Here is a 22,491-nt window from a genome sequence, read left to right on the forward strand (position 1 = left end):
CATTTTAGAGATATAGTAGTGTAGGTTATAATCTTACTGTTTATAAACAGGTATGTTAGAGTGATTAGAATGCTCTGCTTTTCATTTGCAAATTTCTGATACAGCCTCTCTTCTGAAAGTCTGTAGGTATGTAATTACTTTGTTTTCTTCTCTTTGGTCTGTTAGCACTTGTTACAAAAAAAAAAAAAAAAAAGCCAGAGAGTTGAATTCAGTCTGCACAGACTGAAGAGAATTTTCCATGTTCTGTATTTTGACTGCCATTTAATTTGTTAAGAAAAATGTTCTCTTAAAAATAAGAATAGGACAGTGAAAGTGAAAACAATACTGAATTCAAATATCTGTAGATATTGGCCTATCTATGCCAAAAAATTTGGACCTAATAGAACTCGTATCATTATCTTTAGTATCTCATTTTGCACACTGTTAACTCTTAGTGTCTCTTGCACTATGCGAGCATTCCCAGTGAAGGATGACAGGCCACTAAGATGCTTTTTATTTTGGAAAATAAACTGTCTTTTGAGGTTTTATCCATAGTTCTATAGGTCTAAAAATTTAACTTTATCTTTCTACTGAAAGTGGATCAGTCTCTATGTATGGGCAGTAGAATGTGACCAAGGTTGACAGATACATTCTTAGAACAATGCCTGATAGCATAAAGAAGATAGACTCAAATTCTTATTTTTTGGCTATGATAGAAACTAAATCTATTAGGAATAATTGAGTTCTCAGTGCTCTTTACTATTCTGTTGCACTCAGTCAGTTCCACATTTTGGGGGCTGCTGCTTGGAATACCCACTTCACCCCTCCATAAACCAGGTACAGGATTACCAGCTGTCATTTTACAGCTCTGAGAGGTTTAGCAGCATATTGAGAATAGTAGATTGGAAAGAAAATACTGGAATACTGGGTCTGCAATAACATTCATAAGACTAACCATCCTGGAGCTATATTAATTTGGAACTCGTTATACAAGATAATTTTTTAAAGTGAATTAATCTCCTTGTTTTGAATTGGGGTTTCTTTTGTTTACAATCAAAGCCATATTGATGTCATCTTATTATCATTATTACAACTCAAACGCATTGGAGCTTGATATTTAATCCTGAATGCAAAATATTTTAAATAAATATTGTTAATCCTTATTAGCAAATCAATTAGTTCATCTTCAGATTTGCTGATGAGAATTTAATCAGAGTAGAAGGAGCCAGTGGAGAATAATTGAATGCAGCTTAACTAACTTCTCTCTGTATGAGAATTATTTGCCCAGTGGGGCTAAAATGTTCAAGTTCTTTGGCAAAGCCCTTTCCCTTGATCAGCATTAGAGTCAAAGTGCAAATTTGTACCATCTTCTGTCTAAACAAATCAATACTATCAACCAACTAGTTCCTACTAGACAAGTCATGCTAAACCGTTCACTTTTCTAAGGCACTATGGAATGTGTGGATTTGTATATAGATATGTGTGTATCATATCTCTTTTTATTCTGATCTATCAGGTGATTATGTGGTTAAGAAGGCAACTGTATCCTGTATCTGTTAGGTAAATTTTACTTTGCACCTTTCCCTAACAGTCTTCCATTATGGCAGTCCACCTCCTCCCTTGTCTCCAGGACTCATTCAGACACCAGATGTTGAATCAGTCCACAGAAGGAGTTTGTACAATCAGAGTAAAACTCTTGGGAACTTCAGAATGAAATATATTTCCTAGACCATTTTCTAATCATTATCTAATTGAGAAAACGAGATTTAGACCCGGCAGTATTCCATAGCATATTCATCAGTCACACCACTTAATACATTTTGATCTTGTTTTCCTAAGTATTTTTAAATTGCAAATTATAAATTTGAAATGCTAAAATGAACAAGGTATTTTTATTTGAATTTTAGTTTTTTGTCAATTAAATAAATGTACCTTGAGATTTTATAATGTTGCACTGAGTATTTTTAGTACATTTCAAAGAAAATCTGTTTTCCTTTTATTAAATTGTTATGTCCTATGTGACCACCTTGATACTTCCAAATTTTTTTCCTGTGTCTGATATGACCACAGTTTCCAGGAAACTTGGTGTCACTTTATAGATTTAAGGTCCCAGCTCTAATGTCTCTTCTACATGTCTTCCCTGAATTTAGCAGTTTTACCAATGACAATAGAAGTCATTCCAAAATATGAGGGCTTTATCAGAAATTTGAGAAACAATATTTCCTTAATTCTTGGATTCCACCAGTTGTAAGGCACCCATCAACTTAATTGCAGCTACTGAAATATGGGAATGTGAAGGAAACACTACATTTTGAAACTACCTATCATGTACATTTATCCATAAGATTAAATAACCATTCACTCTTTCATATTATAAGCTTTTTCAAAATAAAAGCATCATTATAATCCAATTGTTAACATTTTTGTGACCACTTTTGGCCATTAGCAGTTGAAAATGGCATCAGAGTGATACGCTGCTTTTGATGGTTTGGGTTGGTGACTTCAACTTTTGGGAATGTGTAATTTGAGACATTTCAAGGTATATTCTGGTTTTATCTACCTTCATATTGGTTCAGTTTACAGATTTTTGAAGGAGGGTGACTTTACATTATTTTCCTCTTTTGCCTTCTAGTTGAATTATATAATCTGTAAAAATTTACAACTTGTCTTAAAAGCCAGCTGTAAGCTTTGTAGACATAGATTCAACTATTCATCCACATATTTATTAAGTATCTCTGCCAATTACCAGTTATGTGACTGACTTTAGGCAAATTATTTAGCCTCCCTATGCTTCAATTTTCCCATCTGTAATTTTGGGACAATAATAGTATCTAGACATATAATAGCATATAATAACAATAATATATAATATAATAACAATAATAGTATCTACTTTTTTGAAAATTAAACACGTTCAATGTTAATGCCTGTAAATGTTCATCGAAATGTAGCTATATACTGACTTAAAATACACAGAGCCAGGGACTACTCTAGGCCCTTTGGTTCTTCTCCTTGAACTTCGGATTCCAACAGATAATTACTTGGCATCTGAGTAATAGTTCTTCATGAAATATATACCAGTCACAACATCTACAAGCTTTGTTGATACCCTTTATCTCTAAGTATGTTTTCTAACATGTGCCAAGCAGTCTTTTGCATACACAGTAACACCATATTTCAATGGTAATGCTTAGTTTCATCTTTTTTTAATACATCTTAAAAATAATTAGGAGTCCAAAATCATATTTAAATTAGAATATGTATCTTGGCTAAAATGGGAGTAGGATAAACCTATCTTTCATTACAGAAATAAATACACACATGTGCCAGCAAATCCCAACTTGCTTCTCTTGTCTATTTTAAGGCCTTTTTTGTAATGTTATGTATGTTAAAATCATTTCAGAGCTATTAAAATTGTTCATAAATGTACCTATTAGAATCTAAGTAATGTGATAAAACTGTAACATTCATTTATTAGTTACTTAAATAGTTTATATGTATATGACAAATACAGTATTTGTGTGTGATTTTTGTAAAGCAAGAATTCTAAATTAGCTAACATCAATGTTTAGATCTGTTTTCTCATCACTTTGAGTGTTATTAATCATACCTTAACCTAATGGAGTTTTATTTCCATGTTTTTATTAGGACACTGCTCTTTAACAACAGGTTAGAAATAGAAAAGGATTTTCTAAGAAACCTGCTACAGCTACCAGAAACTTTTTCAATAATAATTAGAATAATTAATGCTATATTTAGTTGTAAGTAGTAATTTGTCATTTAAGAAGTATTTTCATACCATCTTATTGATCCATCCTATCGCAGTGTATCTGTTGGGAGATACTAGATACAGAGATGTGAGCCTTTTGCTTCGCTTTTTTTTTTTTTAAGTTTATTTATTTATTTAAAAGAAAGAGAGAGAAAGACAGAGAGAGATCATCCATCCATTGGTTCACTCCCCAAATGCCCACAACAGCTAAGGTGAGGCCAGGCTAAAGTCAGGAACCAGGAATTTCATACAGGCCTACTATATGGATGACAGGAACTCAAATACTTGGGTCATTATATGCTGCCTCCCAGGCACTTTAGCAGGAAGCTGGATTATACATGTGGAGTAGCTGGGACTCAAAAAGGAATATCTGACGTTGAATGTGGGCTTCCCAAGTGGCAGTTTAACCTATCCTGATACAGCTCTTTTTTCTGTTTGAGGCTATTAGAACTAATTAATAGAGGCTGTTATTATTTAAAATTTTCAATAGTGAGATCCATTGTGATTTTGTCTTGTGTCTTTACTAATTCTTGAAAAACAAGGAGAAAGATCTGTCATACCTCTCCTCCATTTTCCCTGGACTCCATTGAATAGAGTTTTCCATTTTCATTTAGTTTTTCTTCAACTGTCCTTCCTTTGTGTAAGATTTCCTATTGATATCTTTTATCAGCAAATAGTTTATGGTGTATATGTAACTGTTCTTAACAATTTCTCAGCATTTTGAACTTTAATCTGTGGAAGTCCTCCATAAATTTTGCTGAGAAGCTGAAATCCTTGCCAATAGAAACAACAGCCATAAACTGATTTGCTTCCATATCAAATACTCTAAACCAAACAATGTGACTCTTCATCATGCTTCATATGAAATGTAATGTTATATTGTTATGATTCATTTCAGTAACTCTATCAGAGAGCATTAGCTACAGGATGTTGACACTGTCTTATCTGTTCAGATTTCTTCCATATAAGAATGAACAATTTTTTACTCTGTTTTTCCTAGGGAAGAAAGTAGACTGAAATCTGCAGTTTAGATTTCCAGTTGAACCAGAAATCAAAATTGTCTTTACATTTATTTCCCAGTTTTCATTACCCTCTTTCCTCTAGTCTTCCATTGGATAGCCTAGTTATGGGTTTGTCAGTAAGAGGAAACCTAGTTACTTATAAAGAATAATCTTTCTACATCAATTTTAAAAACCTGAGACCAGATCTTACTTTATTCTTTGAATCCAGCAACTAGATTATTAATAACAGTTATAATATGTATAAACACCTTAACTGATCATTAATAGAAGTATAGGGAAGTATTTAGGTCTCTCCCTCTGAATTTTTTATAATTTCATCTGTGAAATAAACTAACAATAGACATATTAATAAAGAAAAAAGCATACAAATATATTAACCTGCAGAAACATGGGAGCCATACACAAAACATAAGACCTGAAGAAAATAGCAGATGGTTGAAACTGAAATATCACGTTGAGCTACAGAATGAAATGGGGACTTGAGACTGCTGTGGGATATGTGGTTTTGCCAATTACAGAAGGGTGAGGGAAAGAAAATCCATTGAACAAAGGTTGTATTTTGAAGATGAAGTCTCTCTTGCAGCCATCATCATATGACCACCTGTGATAATCTGTCTGGCCCAGTTTCTTCTTACTCTAGAAAGATCTTTCCTAGGCAAATGGGGAATATCAGATAGAACTAAGCTACTGCCAGCATCTGCTGTTTACTAATTTATAGAGACATAAATTTCTTTTTACAAAAAGGCAGGTTTTTTGGAGCCATTCTACATCTGCAGCCCCTATGAATAGCAATCTGGAATTACAGGGATTATCTTTTTTGATCTCTCTCAAAAGCAGTGTGTATCACTTCTGGATTAGGTGATAAATGTTAGCATTAAACATAAAGGAGGGGCATGAATATGCCCAGAAATGAGAAAACATTGCAGCAGTTAGAAGAATGAAATAAAATAACAAGATAAAAACATAGACACATAGATTTATATTTTATCATTAGTAAATATAATGCATTTATTTTCCTGCAACTAAAAAACAAGGCGTTGGTTTTTTATTTAAGAATAAGTAACCCTAGATATATTATGCTCAGTTATTCAAATTCTGTGGAGTTTTTTTTTTTCCTTTAACTATGGAGTACATGTCCTGATTAAATGAGAGAGAACTGTTAGACCGAACAAAATTAATAGATTTTTCCATTTACTTTAGCAGTCTGAAAGCACTGTAGAAAAGAAGAAATAATATCAAAGCACACATCTTTACCACGGCTGCTATTTTTCAAATAAGACAATGGGAATATTTCCATTTGGCCTGCAGAGGGCTGCCTTATGATGTAGCAGTTATTTTTATTATCTAAAAAGTAAAGTTTTCATAACATATTGTATCTTCATTTTTACATTACTTTTAAAGTGAAATGTTACCTTTCAAATTAAATTTCATTGGTTCATTCCACTGTAGTTAAAATATATACATGGTAGTAATATCAGTTCCCATATTGAATGAAGAGTAAGAAATTAAGATTGGACTGCTTTGTTTTATATATATTTACTGCTAAAATTTAAGGATTGTTAATTTTGAAAATCTCAAATGTCCTTTAAAAAATAAAATTGAGGTATCAGTTGAGATACCATATGGGGTGCCCACACCCCTATTAGAACGCCTGGGTTTGCTCACAGCTCTACTCCCCAGTCCAGCTTTCTCCTGGTGTTTGCCCTGGGATAGTGGATGATGACTCCAGTAGTTGAGTCCCTACCACCTGCAAGGGGAACTTGGATTCAGTTCCTATGTGCTAGCTTCTGCAGGCATTTGAGGAGTGAAACAGCAGATGGGAGATCAATTCCTCCCTCCCCTGCTGCCTTTTAAATAAATAAAAGCTTAATTTTAAAACAGCAACAATAATAAATATAGTATCCGGTTTGATTTCTATTACATAATACACTAAAGATAGATTTATATTATAGTACTGGACTTTACATAGTATATAAGAACAAATTTGAAAAAAAAAAAAAAGCTAAATCAATTTTCCCTTAAGTTTCTTTAGAAAAAGAAATTTGGGTACTGGTGTCATGGCACAACAGGTTCAGCCACGGCATGTGTTGCCAGCATTCCATATAGGCACTAGTTTGATTCCCCGCTGCACCACTTCCAATCCAGTTCCCTGCTAATGTGCCTGAGAAAGTAGAAGATGGCCCAAAATGCTTGGGGCCCTGTACCCACATGGGAGACCTGGAAGAAGCTCTAGCTTCTGGCTTCAGCCAGTCCCAGCCCTGGCCATTACAACCATTAATCTTTAAAACAAAAATGAAATTTCTTCCATGAGATCAGCTGAGATGAGCTGTTATGTAGTGTTTCTGCCAGGTGTCTGTGCCAATAACCAGTTCTTTCTTTTTTTCTTTTTATTTATTTTTTCTTTTTGACAGGCAGAGTGGATAGTGAGAGAGAGAGAGACAGAGAGAAAGGTCTTCCTTTGCCGTTGGTTCACCCTCCAATGGCCGCTGCGGCCAGCGCATCTCGCTGATCCGAAGCTAGGAGCCAGGTGCTTCTCCTGGTCTCCCATGCTGGTGCAGGGCCCAAGGACTTGGGCCATCCTCCACTGCCTTCCCGGGCCACAGCAGAGAGCTGGCCTGGAAGAGGGCCAACCGGGATAGAATCCGGCGCCCCAACCGGGACTAGAACCCGATGTGCCAGCACCACAAGGCGGAGGATTAGCCTGTTAAGCCACAGTGCCGGCTTTTTTTTTTTTTTCTTTTTTAAGATTTATTTTATGGGACCGGTACCATGGCGCAGTGGGTAAAGCCGCCGCCTGCAGTTCTGGCATCCCATATGGGCGCCGGTTCAAGTCCTGGCTGCTCTTCTTCTGATCCAGCTCTCTTTTATGGCCTGGGAAAGCAGTGGAAGATGGCCCAAGGACCCTGCACCTGCACGGGAGACCCAGAGGAAGCTCCTGGCTCCTTGCTTCAAATCAGCATAGCTCCGACAGTTGTGGCCAACTGGGAAGTGAACCAGCGGATGGAAGACTTCTCTCTCTGCCTCTCCTTCTCTTTATTTTTTTTTGTTTGAAAGTCAGAGTTACAAAGGAGAGAAGGAGACAGATCTTGTATTTACTGGTTCACTCCCCCAAATGGCTGTAATGTCCAGGGCTAGCCCAAGCCAAAGCCAGAAGCTTGGAACTCCTTCCAGGTCTCCCACATGGGTTCAGGGACCCAAGCATTTGGGCCATCTTTTGCTGCTTTTCCAGGCACATTAGCGAGGAGCTGGATCTGAAGTCGAGCAGCTAGGACTCAAACATGTGCTCAAATGGGATGCCAGTGTTACAGGCAGCAGTTTAACCCACTGAGCCACAACCTTCTTCGTCAATACTTTTTCATTTGGTTTTGTAAGCTTAATTTTCTATAATCCTCTCTGTTACCAAATATGTATTTACTGGTTCTGAACATATATGTGATTTTGCTGAACTTTAACATGAAATGGGGTGAATGCACATGAACTCTGCTAGTATTGTCATTGCCACTTTGACTCCTTTAATTTATTCTTAGTGGGCTACCAGTTATATCTGTACCATTGCTGATAAAAATTCATCACTTTGCCTGAGGATCCAAATCAGCACTCTCCTTTCCATCTCTCCCCAAATGGAGTCTTCTCTAAGAAGACAACCAAATGTTTATTGGTTTCTACTTTTCACTTTCTTAACAAACCTGTCTCTGATCCAGTAGTACTTTCATGCTTCTTTTTTATCTGCTTTACTACTTCTACAGTGAAATCTTTCTCCTCCATTTCAGTGTTTTCCTCTTTCTATTAACTCTTTTTCTTGTCTTCTGACATGCATAGTTCAAAATTATCTTGGAAAAATTTCATTTTCTCTCTTTGCCCCTGAATTTTACCATTTATTTTTCCCTCTTTTGTACTAATAAATTTTTCAAGTGTTTGGGATCTATTCAGTTTCATTACCATGAGTTCATTCCTTCGCTTTCTGTCTGATTTTGAGCCTCCATTGTTCTTGTCAAAAGAGAACTTTTTTTTTAATGAACTTATATTTCAGTTTGTTTTCATAAAATTTTTTAGGATATTATTTATTTATTTGAAAGGTAGAGTTATAGACAGAGCCAGAGAAAAGTCTTCCATCTGCTGGTTTGCTCCCCAGATGGCCACAATGACTGGAGCTGAGCTGATCCAAAAGCAGGAGCCAGGAGCTTCTTAGGGGTCTCCCACGTAGGTACAAGGGCTTAAGCCCTTGGGCCATCTTTCACTGCTTTCCCAGGCTATAGCAGAGAGCTGGATTAGAAGAGGAGTTGCCAGGACTAGAACCAGCACTCATATGAAATGCCAGCACCACAGATGGAAGTTTAACCCACTACAACACAGCACCAACCCCAAAAGAGAACTCTTGAAATTCAAGTCACAACTTTAATTTCTGCCAGTCACCAAATCCAGTGCCTTCTTTTCTTATTTCAGGCTCCTTGAGCCATTGAAAAGGAAAAGGAAACTAGACATGCTCCCTTTGCTACCCACTCTTTTTATCTTCACAATATCTAACTACAGTTTTTACTGATTAAGAGTTTGAGGCTTAAAGGTTGAATAAATTATTTACGTTCATATCATCTAGTGGCGTAGCTATGGTTTGATCCCTCCTCTGAATATCATACTCTTAACTACACTAGATAATGTAGTCTTCTTTTTAAGTCTCAAAGACTCTTGGCCTCTGGAATATTGTCCTGTCATTCTCTTTGCTACCTAGTCCCTTACTGATTCTTCTTGCTCAAGATCCTCAATCGATCTTCAACCCTCACTTTTTTATCATGGAAATATTTTTATTTCACCTTTACAACGTGTTTCTTTTTTCATTTTTATTTATTTTATTTTTATTTATTCATTGTTATTTATTTTTAAAGCAGAAAGAGAAAGAGATCTTCCATCTGCTGATTTCATTCTCCATACCCACACCAGCTAAGACTGGAGTAAGGTAAAGCCAGGAGTTAACAACTCAGTCTGAATTTCCCACATTGTTTGTAGGGACCCAAGTACTTGAGCCAGCACCCATTACTTCCCAGGGTATGCATTAGCAGTAAGCTGAAATAGGAAGCTAAGCCTAGACTCTCAGTCAGGCACTCTAATGTGGAGTGTAGTGCACTTTAAAGCATCTTTAAAGGATGCACTTCACAGCTCCTCTTTGGCATATCTGAATTTCATGGTCACTCTATTACTTTGGGACCAATATTAAAGTAATGTAAGGATTACTTGAACACAAGCACTATGATACTGCAACAGTTGACCTGTTAGCTGAGATGGTTACCAAGTGACTTATAGACCCTATCATAAACTATGTAGATCAGCGACAGCATAATGGGAGGTTTCATCATGCTACTCAGAATGGCACACAATTTTAAACTTATGAGGTGTTCATTTCTGGAATTTAGCATTTAATAAGGTCATGCCATAGTTGACTGCTATAGATTGAAACTGCAGAAAACAAAGCTACATTTAAGGAGGGACTGCTGCTATACTGTCATTCACAATGCAGGCCATGGTTACATCATGTTCAAAAGCCTTCACAGGCTTCCAGTTATATATGCATACAAACTATACTTTAAAAGTCTTGCCTTAAAATTCAGTACTGTTTCTACTACAGTCTAGTTCTAGATTTATTCTCAAATCCAAGATATTTTCACCTTTCCTGGAAATAGCCTGAGGTTTTCTTTTATATTGCTTTTATTCATATAATGCAGTATTAATTGAAAGATTCTTTCCTAGTGTTTCCCACAAAGATAACTAAACCCCTACCATTCCCTCAGACCTTTCCAAATGTCCTGTCCTGTGGTGATTTTCCCTTTCATTAAGTACAGACGTTCATTTAAGCCTTAACTTGACTACCTTATATTAGTGATGTGTCACATGTGTATTCTAGTTATTTATATACCTGTCTCATCACCACAGATAGACTTTGTGCTTGCTTTGGCAGCACATACACAGATAGACCTTAAATTTTCTTAGGACAAAACTCGGCCTTACTCTACTCAATGTTTTATCTCTGAATACCTTGTATTATACCTGGTGTTTAACATACATGTTTGGTTTTGTTTCTGTTTTTTTTTTTTTTCTTTTCATTGCATTTGAAAGGCAAGGAGACAGAAAGACAACTAGACTTCTCCCACCTGCTAGTTCACTTCTCAAATGCCCTCAACTGCCACAACTGGTACAAGCCAAAGCCAGGATCTAGGAACTCAATCCAGGTCTCCCACATAGGGGACTAGGAGACAAGTACTTGAGCCATCAGCTAACTGCTTCCCAGGATGCCCATTAGCATGAAACTGGAATGGAGATGGAGCTGAGACTCAACCTAGGCACTCCAGTATAGGATGAAAGGGTCCAAAGCAGCGCCCTAACCAATGTACCAGATACCTGCCCTTTTTAGTATGTTTAATATATATGTATATATATATATATATATATACACATATATATAAGAGTTTATTGGGGAAAACCCAACAGAATGGAGGGAAGGGGCAAAGAAGGAAAAGATGGAGAAGGAGAGAGAGACAGAGTTTAGGAGATGGAGAGGAAGAGAGAGAGAGAGAGAACGAGCATGTTTAATATATTTTAAATGAAGATATAGACCACCTTAATGTATTTGTTTGGTTTAATCATTTAGAGAACTTTAAATGCTAGAGTACTCCAAAAAGTCCAGGAAATAATGAAATTAAAAGATATTTTGGTTCAAAAAAATTTGGAATGCATACATAATTGTCTCATTATACACATTTTACATGAACATTTGGAGACTGCTCAGATACATAGATTTCAAGACTTCTTGTGCCAAAATAACTTGTTAATTTCATGTTCAGTTATATTTTTATATAAAAATTGGAGTATTTATCCTTGCTAAGGTCATCAAAGAGATTGAAAGAACTAAGTGGGGGCCCAGCGTTGTGTCTCAGCAGACAGTCACCACCTGTGATGCCAACATCCCATATGGGTACTGGATCAAGTACTGGCTGCCTTACTTCCAATCCAGCTCCCTGCTAATGGTCTGGGAAAAGCAATGGAAGATGGCCCAAGTGTTTGGCCCAAACCCTGCCATCCATGTGGGAAACCCAGAAGAAGCTCCTGGCTCTTGGCTTCTGCCTGACCCAGCCTCAGCTGTTGTGACCATCTGGGAAATGAACCAGTGGGTGGAAGATCTCTCTATATATAACTCTTTCAAATAAATAAATACAACTTTAAAAAAATGGAGGGTGATGGGAGGGATGAAAAAAAAAATACATGCATTACATACATTACAAATACCCAAATAAGTGTCTTTTTAATTCTATTTTGCCCAAACTTCTTAAAGTCCCATTGTATAACTAAATGTAAGCTAAATGAATGCTTTTTAAAAACAGTAAAATTGCTGAGAAATTTAAGATTTCTTGCATGAACATTATTTACCAGTTTGACTTTTTCCAAAGACATTAGATCTAATATTTAGTATCACAATATAAATTTTATTTACCCTTCAGTCACTTTAAAACTATTTTTCAGTCACTTTGCCAATAGTTTTCTTTCAGCTGGCAAAAATGTACCTGTATGCTATAGAACCAGCCAATTATAGGACTGATGCCATTATGATTTATCTCAGTTATTTGGCAAAAATGTCTAGGAATTCTGACCACATGAGGAAAAAGAACTATGCTATGACTGCAACAGTTTATTCGAACCAAGTAGAGTTTGCATAAGGGAATTGAAACTCATATGGATTAATCAATCAAAATGGTGATGTTTGAAGCTTAAACTTATTTCAAAATGGAAAAGAAAAAAAAAAATCAAGCAAATGACAAACTTTTGGCCTTTGAACAACTCACTTGCCAATGCAAGCATGCCCTTTCTTCTGTGATGCTAATGCCTATAACTGACCATCAGTGACTATATCCCTACACTCATCTGAAATAAGGATTCCTAACCTCCAGTCTTTTGACTTCAGGTATTCAATTTCCATTTTGAAAATGCCTGCCTACATTTTTCTCGGAAGAAGTTTTGTAACTTCCATCATACTCAGAAGCATCCAAGATCCCAAAAAAAAAGCTTAAAATCTTCATGAGAACTATACACAAAGTAAATCTTTCCTATATATGTCCTTTGGCCTATTACTCATATACTCCTCAACTCATACACCATGAGTTCTGCACACTTCAGCAATCTCAACGTCTCCTGATTTCCTTTATCCAGATAATTCAATATTCTTTATGAAATGGGATGTCCAAAATTGGCTACTTTTATAGTAAATTATATAGACTTAACTAAGCTAAAACCCTCTTTCCAGAAACTACATTAATATAGACTAATATGAATGCACATGACTTATGTTACTAGTGAAACACCTCACAGCCTTGGGTGTGTCTTTGGGTGCACAAGCATGTACACATACATCTATGTATATTTGCACACACACACACATACACCACTGAGAGTTCTAGTTCTGACAGATTAGTGACAGCTATGAGATCTAAGGATTCCTCTGTACCATTCTTCTTCTAAAACTGTTTAAAAAAATACTTATACCACATTTTAAATAAATGTACATTTATTCAACAGATCTCATGCTTTAATATTTTTAATTATCATTATTACATTTAAAAAATAGGAATTCAGATGCTTGCCAGTTTATTATTTGAGACAATTATAATCTAGCCCCATGCCTTCTTCTATTGGCTGTCTCTTTACCATTCACTTTGATAGTCCTTCTAAAGTAATCTTCCTCTCCAAAGTAATCTTAAGTTTGATACTAAGACTTCCTTTCCTCATAAACCAACAAAGTTGGCTTGTTTCAAGCTGTGTTTGCAGTGTAGAATGAGATTAAAACGCTTTATGTATATGCATCTTTCTGTATATTTCATTGATTTTGGAGAACCCAGGTTGAATTAGGTATGAAATTCTCAAAATGAATGTGCTATAAAAAGGAAATATCCAACAGTGTATTTCATGATGCTTATATAAGGCAAATGCTGGTTGCATTTTATAGAGGCAACAAATTATATTTAAGCAACATGGATCATATTAATGGGTTTGTTTATTTTACATAATTTTTAAAGGTCTATTTTATATCTCAACTATTGATCTAAGTATGAGTAAACTATTAAATAATACTTAATTGACATTCCTTTGTCTTTAAATCGTTTCAATTAAAATTAAACACTAGAAATTGTTTTGGAATATTGTTATTCTTTTAAACTAAGGAAGTTTAGAAACAGTTGAACCTGACTTCACTTTTGCCAAGCATATTAATTATACAGTCAACTCTCGATTATTCAAACTAATGGAGGAAAGAATGGAACACGCACTAATATTTTTCTGATTCTCCCTCATTGAGCCTCATTTCAAACCAATTTTTTTAGCTTTCTGTCTTGATTATATTATATGTTCTAATCCTTGTATCCAGAATTTGATCTAAGATATTACTTAAAATTGACAAGAAAGTTTCATGTTAACACACTCTGCTTTTTAAGTACATTCTTAAAACCTGTGCCCTAGAATTACTTTTATACTTTTAAAATTTGCATGAAATTATAACAACATTGGGTACTATCCTGATGGCTCATAAAAGTACTTTTACATAAAAAGCCTTACCTTTGAATTATAATTTACACATAATTATAACTTTCCAAAACATTACATCATGGTACCAAATTGCTTTTAAAATATTTTAATATAAAAATTTTATGAGAAAGTTTTTATCTCTAAGAGCCTTTTATAGAAATTCTTCCAACTTTTAAAATTCTTAATATGCACAATATTTCTAAGTACTATGTAAGTGTTTGTAAAGTGAAGAAATGCTGAAGGAATTTATGTGTGAAAACACTGTGTTGCGTGTATATAATATATCATTTTCTCTACCAATTAACTACATACAGTGTGCTAGTATCCAGACATAAGCGTCTGTGGAAATGCATGTATCTGGATAGCTGCAGGTTGAAATAAACACACATGCCTTTTATTTCAATAACTGCACATTCAAATCCACCTAAGACATTTATTTGAATGTGACCTCCTTAGACATGAGAAAACACTGGTTTTAGCATTTGGTTTTTTGTTCATGTTTTGTTGTTGATTTAAATAGGTACAAATGTGAATAATGCTTCTCTGGAAATCTTTGCATGCAGAGAAAAGGAAATTCAAAGATAAAATCCTATAAAAAAAAAAAAACACTGAAACTGTTTTGTCTTATTATGTTTTGCCTTCATTTGTATTGTAACTAGATTCTTAAAGAATATCGCTAAAGCCAAAGTAATATAACCATAAACTGGCCTGGAACTGGACCTACCTTAAGTTAAATAATTTTCTTTCCAGAATAAAACTGTTACTTGTTATTTTTCCCCCAAGAAGCCATTTCATTTAAAAGCATGCTAAATATGTATTTGAACTTTAAAAAGCATATTTTTTATTAGGCAGGAGGAAAGTTTGTTATGAGGCTTATTTTAAAGTCTATATTATAGTTTCTTCCCTCCCATCCCAATTATGCCATATTTCTGTAGAGTTAGTTTTACCTGACATGAGCCAGAAAATTAAATTAGGATTTCTTTAAGAGTTTTGGCTTTGAATTTCCTATTTTTCATTGCATGTAAACTATCAACTACAAATAATACTTTTAGTTCAAGTTCTAGCTTGTATTTTGCATGATAAAGCTATAAAAAGTCTATTAATGCTGGAAAGAATTTATAGCTGCTGCTCTGCTATTGCCTAATTGTTAAAATTTATAAATAAAGACTGATTTTATTTATGTAGACTTGTCTTTCTGCCTTAGGGAGTAAACTACTTTATGTCAAAGGGTATCCTAGATGATTCACCAAAGGAAATAGCAAAGTTTATCTTCTGTACAAGAACTTTAAATTGGAAAAAGCTGAGAATCTATCTTGATGAAAGGTAAAAGATTTTTTAAGTTTTCACCAATAATGAATTATGTAATACTTTTGATTAATGAAATTTTACTTTAAAAGCTATACTACATAGCAAACATTTAGTTGCAAAATTGATTAAAAGGCAGAGAGAAGATTATTGTCCCTTATACCTTTGTGTGTTAGCTTTAACTTGCTGAAAAGGAAGATGCCAATGTAAAAGTTAAAAAAAAAAAAAAAGTTCTCATGCGCATACAAAATGGTAACCCAATATCTTTGTAATAGCAAACCAAAATAAAATATTTTTGAGACACTTGGCAGCCCTAGTAAGACAAATTGTACTTATAAGTCCCACAGACCCTAGGGATATAAAATATGAATATATCTGCAGATAGATACCATACAGAAATGTCACATGCAAGTTTAGGAATTTCAAAAATGTGACAATAGGTAATGTGTGTTACACAAATAGAGATGATGACTATATGCTGTTCTGATAGATACTTCTCAGGATTTTTCAACAACAGTCTGCAAATGTTCATTATATTTTTCCAGAAACTTTACCAGAGAGGAGAGATATGTAGATAAATAAGATATGATCTCTATCTTTGAGAAGTTTACAGTCCAGCAAACTGGCCATTGAAGAAATCTCTTACATAATAAAGTTATCATTAACTGTTTTTGTCTTTATTCCGGTTACCCAGAAATTGTCCTTTTTCTGTAAAGAACCAGATCTTTCTTTATTAGGCTTTGCCAGCTCTGTAATCATTGCAGCTACTCATAACTCCACCACTGTGTTGTGAAAGCAAACAGACTAAATGTAAACAAATTAGTGTGGCTATTTCAAAAAAGACAGCAGGCCAAATTTGTCCTACCATAAGCAATTGGTAGACAATGAATATTATAATCATTTAATCGTGATTGAATTCAATAAGAATTGAAGATTATTGTATCAAAGTGTGATTATAGAGTAGAATGCTATTTTTAAAATGATACGGACACGAACTTACATTTAAAAATATTTATGTGATTGTAAGTAATATAAATGTATATATATCGATGTACTTGCTATACCCATAAGATGCAATACTATGAAGCCATTAAGAAGAATGAGGTGCATCTGTGTGAAATAATATGGAGGCCGGCGCCACGGCTCACTAGGCTAACCCTCTGCCTTGCGGCACCAGCACACCGGGTTCTAGTCCCGGTCGGGGCGCCAGATTCTGTCCCGGTTGCCCCTCTTCCAGGCCAGCTCTCTACTGTGGCCAGGGAGTGCAGTGGAGGATGGCCCAAGCGCTTGGGCCCTGCCCCCATGGGAGACCAGGAGAAGCACCTGGCTCCCGCCATCGGATCAGCGCGGTGCGCTGGCCGCAGCACGCCGGCCGCGGCGGCCATTGGAGGGTGAACCAACGGCAAAGGAAGACCTTTCTCTCTGTCTCTCTCTCTCACTGTCCACTCTGCCTGTCAAAAAAAAAAAAAAAGAAAGAAACAATATGGAAAGCTGTTCACAATATACTATGTGAAAAAAGCAAATTTAAAACAGTATGTAGTATATATAGATACTTTTAAAAGTTCACATAAATAATTATTACCTCTGGAGATGCGGATTGGTGTGTTAGATAGAGATTCTCATTATTTTCATGATTATTTTAGTGTCATTTGGATTTAGCCAGGAAAATACCTGAAAATAAACTGTCCCTTGTAAAACTGCAAGTGCTTTTTTCCTTTTTTTTTATAAGTACAATTACTTGTTTTTATCTTTTTTTGTTTTGTTGTAACCTATTTTTGAAAAATTTTAAAATTGCTAAGCTTCTTAAGTAATGATAATTAAGATTTTTAAAAAGTAATTAACTATTGAAAATGAATCTTGATGTGAATGGAATGGGAGACGGAGCAGGAGATGGGAGGGTTGCGGGTGGGAGGGAAGTTATGGGGGGGGAAAGCCACTGTAATCCAAAAGCTGTACTTTGGAAATTTATATTTATTAAATAAAAGTTAAAAAAGTAATTAACTATACTTTTATAGGATTAGTTTATATGGTAATTAGTAATATAGTGTTTTATCCAAAAAATGGCCATTTATGATTTTACCTTTTTTAACAGAGAAAAGTTAACTAAAGCTGTATCTTTTTATATTTCTACAGGAGAGATGTCTTGGACGACCTTGTAACACTGCATAATTTTAGAAATCAGTTCTTGCCAAATGCACTGAGAGAATTTTTTCGTCATATCCATGCCCCTGAAGAGCGTGGAGAGTATCTTGAAACTCTTATAACAAAGTTCTCACATAGGTTCTGTGCTTGTAACCCTGATTTAATGCGAGAACTTGGCCTTAGTCCTGGTAAGAACATATACAGAGTATGATCCTTGGTCCACCTCATCCTCTACCCACCTCTAAGTAAAAACAGTAATATTTAAGATATTTTTCTCAAATGTAGGGAAAAATGTTTTAATTTTAAGTATTTGAAATATTTTTAAAATGTTAGCTTGTCATAGCCATTGCTATGAGTAAACTCACTATGTTAGAAAGAAAGTTGGACTTAGCTACATAAAATCTTTAAGATTATTTATGTTTGAGCATTGGATATTTTTACTAGTCAACTTGAAAATTCGGATGTTATAAAAGCTCTAATAATTCACATAGTGCATAGATAGCACCATTTTCTACTAGAATATGTTTGTATCTAGATTCTCTTTATCTATTTATTTTGAAAGTTGGAGTTACAGAGAGAGAGGGAAAGAAAAATAGACTTTCCATTCGCTGTTTCACTCCCCTAATGCCTATAATCACTAGAGCTGGGCCAAGCCAAAGCCAGAAGCCAGAAGCTTCATCCGGGTCTACCACATGAGTGGCAGGGGCCAAGCACTTGGGCCATGTTCTGCTGCTTTCCCAGACCATTATCAAGGAGCTAAATCAGAAAAGTAGCAGCAAAGACACAAACCAGTGCCCAGGTGGGATGCCAGTGTCGCAAGTGGTGGCTCTACCCATTACACCACAACACCAGCCCTCTTTTATTTCTTTTTAAAATTTTTTATTATTTATTTATTTGAAAGGCATAAAGACAAACAGGCAGGTAGAGACAGATCTTCCATCTACTAATTTCACTCCCTAAAAGCCTGAAACAACCAGGATTATAAGCTGTGTGGGGACACAACCCTAGACATTCTCATGTGAAATGTGGGTGTCCTAAGGACATCTTAACCCCTGCCCCAATGGCTGCCCCTAAATATGTTTTTAAAAAAATCCATTTATTTATTTGAAAGTCAGAGTTACAGAGAAATGGAGAGACACAGAGAGATCCAGCTTCCATGCACTCCTTCACTCCTCGGATGGCAAGGGTCAGCACTGGGCCTAGTCAAAGTCAGAAAGCAGGAGCTCCGTCCAGGTCTTCTGCATTGCTGGCAGAGACTCAAACACTTGGGCCGTCTTTGGCTGCTTTTCCTAGGCCATTAGCAGGGAACTGAATTGAAAGTACAGCAGCCGGGATACAAACCAGTGTGGGCTGCTGGTGTCATAGGCAGCAGCTTTACCTGCTACGCCACAACACTGGCCCCTAAAATATGTTTTTTATATAACTAGTTTTCTTTTTTTTTTAATTTATTTATTTATTTGAAAGTCAAGAGTTACACACAGAGAGAAGGAGAGGCAGAGAGAGAGAGAGGTCTCCCATGCACTGGTTCACTCTACAGATGACCTCAACAGTCAGAGCTGCGGTGATTTGAAGCCAGGAGCCAGGACCTTCCTCCGGGTCTCCCACACAGGTGCTGGGGCCCAAGGACTTGGGCCATATTCCACTGCTTTCCCAGGCCATAGAAGAGAGCTGGATCAGAAGAGGAGCAGCTGGGACTCGAACTGGCGCCCATATGGGATGCCGGCACTTCAGGCCAGGGCGTTAACCCACTGCACCATAGCGCCGACCCCAATATAACTAGTTTTCATTGTTTGTATATGCATACTGTACAAGGGTTGTTCAAAAAGTTAATAGTATGACTAAAGCTATGCATGGATTTCAAAATTTTACACCAAAATACTTTTCTTTTAATTCTATTTCCATGAAATTTTAGAAGTACCCTTGAGTATGTATGTGTGTGATATAGCCTGTCTCCTAGATAGTTTTTATTTAATATACTCAATTCTTCATATGAAAAATTTTATTGTGCTTATCTTATTAAGCAGATATTACAAAATATTTACCTATCATGAAGCTTGTTGAACATTTTTTACAAGATGTAATGCTTAACTTAGCTTTCTTAAGACTGCAGTATTCTCGGGGCCAGTGCTGTGGCGTAGTGGGTAAAGTCGCCACCTGCAGTGCCGCCATCCCATATGGACACCGGTTCAAGACTTGGCTGCTCCACTTCCGGTCCAGCTCTCTGCTATGGTCTGGGAAAGCAGTGGAAGGTAGCCCAAGATGGCGCAGCTGTGGCCATTGCGGCCAATTGGAGAGTGAACCAGTGGATGGAAGTCCTGTCTCTCTCTCTCTCTGCCTCTCCTTCTCTCTCTGTGTAACTCTGAATTTCAGATAAATAAATCTTTATAAAGAAAAAGAAATTAATATGTAAAATTTCAGAGTCCTTTAAACTGTTATATGACAATATTAATTTAATGATGTTAGAGTGTTTATATTTTATTTTCTAGTACCAAGATACCACATTTTCTTGTCATTAAAAATGCTTTCAGGGGCCGGCGCTGTGGCACAGTGGGTTAACGCGCTGGCCTGAAGAACTGGCATCCCATGTGGGCACCAGTTCGAGACCTGGCTGCTCCACTTCCTGCCCAGCTCTTTTCTATGGCCTGGGAAAGCAGTAGAAGATGGCCCAAGTCTTTGGGCCCCTACACCTGCGTGGGAGACCCAGAGGAGGCTCCTGGCTCCTGGCTTCAGAGCGGCACAGCTCTGGCCGTTGAGGCCTGTTGGGGAATGAACCATCAGATGGAAGACCTCTCTCTCTCTCTCTCTCTCTCTCCCTCTCTCCCTCTCTCCCTTTTTCCTTTCTCCCTTTCTCTCTCCTCTCTCTGGTAACTCTTTCAAGTAAAATAAATAAATCTTTTAAAAAAATACTTTCAAATTAAACTAGGTTTTCGTAAAAAGCATTTAATGTAAATACATATGTTTCTTTTCTTTTTGAATGGAGAGACAAATATGTTGACTGTACAAATTTACTTTTTGGATATTGAATTTGAAACAAATTTGAAAATGAAGCCAATTCTCACATTTTAAAATCTAGAATGACTTTTAACTATAAACCCCTAAACTATTGTGAAGTTCTTTCGAATTAAAATGTTCACTGAATTGGTGATTAGTTAAGGTATTGATAGTTGCAGGTTGTCCTGAACTGAGCAGTTTCCCAGGACACAGGACTTTCAATGCTAAATTGGGAAAAGCCCAGGCAAACTGGAATGATTGGTCACATTTATTTATCTATGGTAATCTTGATCTCTTGGAATTAAGAATATTTTTGCCCTATGCCTTTGGAATAATTTTTAAAATTAGTTAATAATTTAGAGTGTTTTTTTTTCTTTCCAGATGCTGTCTATGTACTCTGCTACTCTTTGATTCTACTTTCCATTGACCTCACTAGCCCTCATGTGAAGAATAAAATGTCAAAAAGAGAATTTATTCGAAATACCCGCCGTGCTGCTCAAAACATTAGTGAGGATTTTGTAGGGCACCTTTATGACAATATCTACCTTATTGGCCATGTGGCTGCATAAAAGCACAATTGCTAGGACTTCTACTTTTTACTTCAGACTAAAGCTAACCAATGACTCATTTAGCCAATATGGGGATCACATCAGTGCTGGTCATTCTAGCCACTCTATACAATCAAACTTGATTGTACAACATTTTTTTTTCTTTTCACTATTTTCTTTTATAGTAATTTTCTTGGGGAACTAAATAATTTTGCTGAATTTTCTTTAATTTTGCTTATCATGTTTTGCACAAAGCAGAGCCATTGTCTGACACAGCTGTTAAAGATTGTTGAACTGACATATATTATTCTGAAAGGTGGTGTTTTTGTGTATTAGATTTGCCTGAAAAACGTTATTCATTTCCCTTCTTTTTTAAAATTAATGTTATGTGTATATATTTAACTAAAGAGATTTATAATCATAATTATTTTATTGTAAAGATTTTGACTAAAGTTTTTCCTTTTCTCTCAAACTGACTTCTGAAATTTATTTGAGTTTGATCTGAGATTATTTCTGTCTTTCATAAAAGCTAGATTTGACTTCAGATAAAAACCAATACTAACTTTCTGTTCCTCTGAACTTTGAAAGCAGAATATTGATTTGTTACCACATTATTTGCAAAACTGGCAGTTATTTTTATAATATAAATTTATCATCTGATTTTTCCATTTTTATTAAGTCCTTTAAACTATTTAAAATAAGAAAAAGTGTCAAAATTTATGATTTAACTTTAGAAAAACAGAATAAAATGTTATCAGAAGTTTGGTAAATCTTTGCTTGTTTATATATGAATTAATTAGTAAAATGACCATTTCTCTAATACCAACCTCTGTTCAGAATCCACTAATGAAGAAATATTGTGAGTGATAGTAAACTCCATTCATTCATTCAGTAGATATTTATCAAGATATTTCCACTTATGAACTGTGCTAGGTACTAGTGCATGAATGAGTAATCAGAAGAAAACTACTACTTAATGGAAAACAAATGTATGAAGTATATTTTAATTAACAATTATTTAATAATTAAAATACACAGCATTGGGTGATAGAACAGTGTTTTTGTGTGGTGAGTTAAGAGTTAGCCGAGTAAAAAGCATAAGCTTTGGAATGATACACAATGTATGATGGGTGGAACTGATGGTTTACCAGTAAGTTGGTGAAGTGGAAGCTCTTGA

At 35.6% G+C, this 22,491-nt stretch overlaps 1 protein-coding gene across 1 annotated transcript in view; it reads left to right on the forward strand.

The window, feature by feature from the left end:
- Positions 1–22,074, forward strand: part of FBXO8 (F-box protein 8) — a 49,582-nt gene extending 27,508 nt beyond the window's left edge. Inside the window, exons 4-6 of the mRNA XM_062212844.1 lie at positions 15,533–15,651; positions 17,767–17,963; positions 21,148–22,074. Coding sequence (XP_062068828.1) covers positions 15,533–15,651; positions 17,767–17,963; positions 21,148–21,335 — 504 coding nt within the window. The 3' untranslated portion in view covers positions 21,336–22,074. The remainder of the gene's footprint in view (positions 1–15,532; positions 15,652–17,766; positions 17,964–21,147) is intronic.
- Positions 22,075–22,491: the final 417 nt, after the last annotated feature.

Source organism: Lepus europaeus, chromosome 16 (assembly GCF_033115175.1).
Source record: "Lepus europaeus isolate LE1 chromosome 16, mLepTim1.pri, whole genome shotgun sequence".
Lineage (NCBI taxonomy): Eukaryota > Metazoa > Chordata > Mammalia > Lagomorpha > Leporidae > Lepus > Lepus europaeus.